This window comes from Mus musculus, chromosome 9 (genome assembly GCF_000001635.26).
Source record: "Mus musculus strain C57BL/6J chromosome 9, GRCm38.p6 C57BL/6J".
Lineage (NCBI taxonomy): Eukaryota > Metazoa > Chordata > Mammalia > Rodentia > Muridae > Mus > Mus musculus.
In genome coordinates, this window is record NC_000075.6 from 104,208,511 (window position 1) to 104,212,053 (window position 3,543).

Sequence of the window (3,543 nt, forward strand, 5' to 3'; positions counted from 1 at the left end):
ATGCAAGTAGTGTGGCGTGTTTTCAAACCAAATACTTACCTTAACTAGTCAAGATAAAATGAACATGCCACCTTCCAGACAGCCACTCTCAGCTACCCTGAGTGTGTCTCACAAAGCATGTGCTTGCCTCCCTGCACGTGTCTCCCCGCACACGCCTCTCTGGTTTTGCAAGGCTGCAGAGGCGAGTGTCTGAGGGCTGGCATGGGTCATCTCTCACCATCTTCTTGGTTTTTATCTCCTCTCCCCTCTCTCTCTCCTCTCTCTCTCAACTTTTTGTTGATTCTTTGTAAATTTTACACCATGCACCCCAATCCCACTTATCTCCCTGACTTTGTATCTGCCCTGTGACTTTGCAACACCTCTCACAAAGAAAAAAAAAAAAAAAGATGGAGGAAAAAAAAAAAACCCTTGCAATGGAAGCTGCAGTTTGTCTGTGTGTCACACAGCACAACCTTCTGTACAAACATCTTCCATTCAAATGTTCATTGCTGTGAGTCTAGTTTGAGGCCTCTGTAGTCTACCTCTTTCAAGACTCCATTTCTAATATGGCTGAAGGTAGGTATACAGCTAATCCGACTCCATAGAAAGTATCTTGTGCAATCATCTCCAAGCCTTACTAAAATTCTTAAGATAACTTAAGCAACTCGGATGACTGACTTAGCCTTCATTGTGTAAAAGCATGTCAGTGGAACCAATCACGACAGAAAAAGTAACCTCAGCGTGAGACAATCCACCTGGTTCTTCCAGCATCAGCATCGAGCTTACCAATGCTGGAAGAGAGGCCTCAAGTTTACCTGTAATAGAAGAGATCCCAGTTTGCTTCTATTTTTATTCTTTGTCTTCTCTTTCGAAGAACTACTGGCTTTTGATTTATATTCTGGAAAAGAAAACAAATATACTCCAGTCTTCATGGCCAAACAGGCTCACCAGACCTGGAAGCAGTACAGCAACCTAACACGCAAGGAACATCAAGTTCCTCAAACTGCCGCAACGTAACATTAATTACACCAGACCGTTTGCTAGCATTTGTTCTTATAGGCGCTCAAATATCATCATCTAACCAAAAGTTACTGTTTCAACACCAAGGCTTGCAACCTTTACACTGATCACCAGTAAAATTTACAAGTCAAAAACTGACTTGCTTCAACATTTACATGCAGCTAATAAAAATTCATGAAAAACATAACAAATGTAAAAAATTATATTACACTGCTCCCAAAGCCAAGAGGCACGGCCAACGTGGAAAAAAGCAGCATTACATCCAAGCAATGTAAAGTCAGGCGGAAACACTAAAGCAAGTCAAGACAACACCACACGCCAGGTCAGCACACTTCACACATGTAAAGGGCTTAACTCACCATATGGTTTTTGTCCTGAATTTAATTGCAAAAAAGAAAAAAAAATTAAGATGAAAATATAAAAAGGAGACTATGAATCTAAATCTGGCAAGCTGTGTCTATTATACAAATTCCACAAGAATTTCACGAATATAACTCATCTTTCCTTTACAGCAGAGGAGCCATCTGCGTTTCCAAGCTTACAACTCCAATCTTAGGCAGTTGTAGAACTCAAAGCTCCCATAAAGCTCAGGACCCTGATCCAGAGGAAGGTACATATGTAAGATTCGCAATTGGAAGGTGGAGATGATCTCCAACAATCCTTAAAGGTTGTCATGACCCTGGGGCGCTTGCTCTAAGTGTAACCATACATATTTCAGACACGAAAACCCTAATGTTCAATGTAACAAGCACTGAGTAGCTTCAGTTAACAGCCTGGAAGTCTAATCTTCATAGTGTGGCAACTCAGATAAACAAGAAAATAGACTCGATATTTTTGAAAGAATAAGATTAAATGAAGATTAATCTGTAACAAAATTCTATTTGAAATATAATTTACTGGTTATATATGAAAATGTTTACAAATTTTAATTCCATACACCATCATAAAAACTAACACAAAGTGACTTAAGTACAAAATAATTCAAAGTTTAGTGTTTTGAATAGACCAATTCTTAAATGGTCTCATTAGAAATCAGAAGCACTTCCCGCCAGCATGGTGGTGCTTGTCTGTAACTAGACTCTCAGGAGGCTGAAGTGGGAGACTGGAGAACTAAAGAGTAAGTTCCAGTAAGGCCCCATCTTAAGAAGTAAAAAACAAACTAAAACAACAATGAACACTTTCATTAAATTCACTCCCTTTCATATAAATGTGGTAACAATTTAGAATGGTAAAAATATAAAATTCATATCAGTAAAGAATAATTCTCATAAAAATGTATGTATAGAATTAGAAGGTAAAACTCCTAGGTAAAAAGAAAATTCCTAAACTGAAAAAAAATTCACATGTACCAAAACAACAACAAAACATACTAGTCAGCATTAGCCAAGACAACTACTAACTCAACACACAGCATCAGCAGCACTCAAAACTGGCCCAGAAACATCCCACAGGGGAGACATACATCTCTTTAGGATTAGCCAGTTAAATTAACAAAGGCACAAGACCACTCCATGACTGATATTGTTTGTTTCTATGTATGTGACAGCCACAAAGCTGAACCACTGTTTCCTTCATCAATTATCATTATGCAGACCAAACAGTATGCATATTAATAAAATAAATGAATAAAAATAATCAGTTCATCTTCCCAACTCAAATATTTTTGATCATGTGCTCAAAACTTTAGCTAGTTTGTGCAAACAATGCCAACAGACCAGTAAGATAAAATTGGTATTAAAAATGCAAATTTTCTCTTCTAAATCACTGTTGTAACAGATACTTTATAGGTAAGTAGTTTTATTATGGTCAATCTTATGTTGTTTAGACACTACATATGAAGTCAGACACTAAAAACTTATTTGATTTTATGATAATATGGTAATTGTACTTAAAAAGTTGAAAAAAACTGTTACTTTAGAAGTGGGTTTAACTACCTGAAGCCAGAAACTTGTAAATTTTAAAAACTAAAAAGTAGTCAAATCAAGTGTGTGTGTATTTCTACTGCTCAAGTGCTGTAGCAGAACCGCCATGAACAGGCCCTACACAGTGCTTCAAGCATGAACAGGCCCTACACAGTGCTTCAAGCATGAACAGGCCCTACACAGTGCTTCAAGCATGAACAGGCCCTACATAGTGCTTCAAGCATGAACAGGCCCTACACAGTGCTTCAAGGGTCTAGTTTAAACAACTCTGTGAGACAGAGACGGGAAGTGATGCTATTCCAATTTTAGAGAAGAGGGAAAGTACATTCCTGGAAAAGCCACAATTAAGTAGGTGACGAGGTGAGGCTCAGACACTAGTTAGCAAGCACAACCTCGATGTGCTCTGGCCTGAAAGCCTGTGGAGTGGCTCTTCACTCCGCCGTACATCACTAAGTTAGCATTAACCTGCTATGCTCAACTCCTTAAATAACCGACTGATCCAAATTTTAGATCGACAGACAGACAACACATTTGTTCCCTTATATTTAGACAGACTGGAAATCCATTTGCAGGTGAAAACTAACTGATTTTCTTTGAATAATTACTAAAAAAAAGTCACCTC

The 3,543-nt window shown here is 38.1% G+C and overlaps 1 protein-coding gene across 3 annotated transcripts in view; it reads right to left on the minus strand.

Moving 5' to 3' along the window:
- Nucleotides 1-3,543, minus strand: part of Dnajc13 (DnaJ heat shock protein family (Hsp40) member C13) — a 112,012-nt gene that overhangs the window by 56,914 nt on the left and 51,555 nt on the right. For 2 of the 3 annotated variants that reach the window (XR_871081.3, NM_001359740.1), the window contains exons 21-22: nt 1,359-1,373; nt 795-877 (exon numbers count right to left, since the gene is read on the minus strand). Coding sequence is in view for 2 of the 3 variants with exons in the window: in NM_001359740.1 (NP_001346669.1) it covers nt 795-877; nt 1,359-1,373 (98 nt within the window). In the remaining variant the exon portion in view is untranslated. The remainder of the gene's footprint in view (nt 1-794; nt 878-1,358; nt 1,374-3,543) is intronic. The other variant, NM_001163026.1, reaches the window with a different exon arrangement.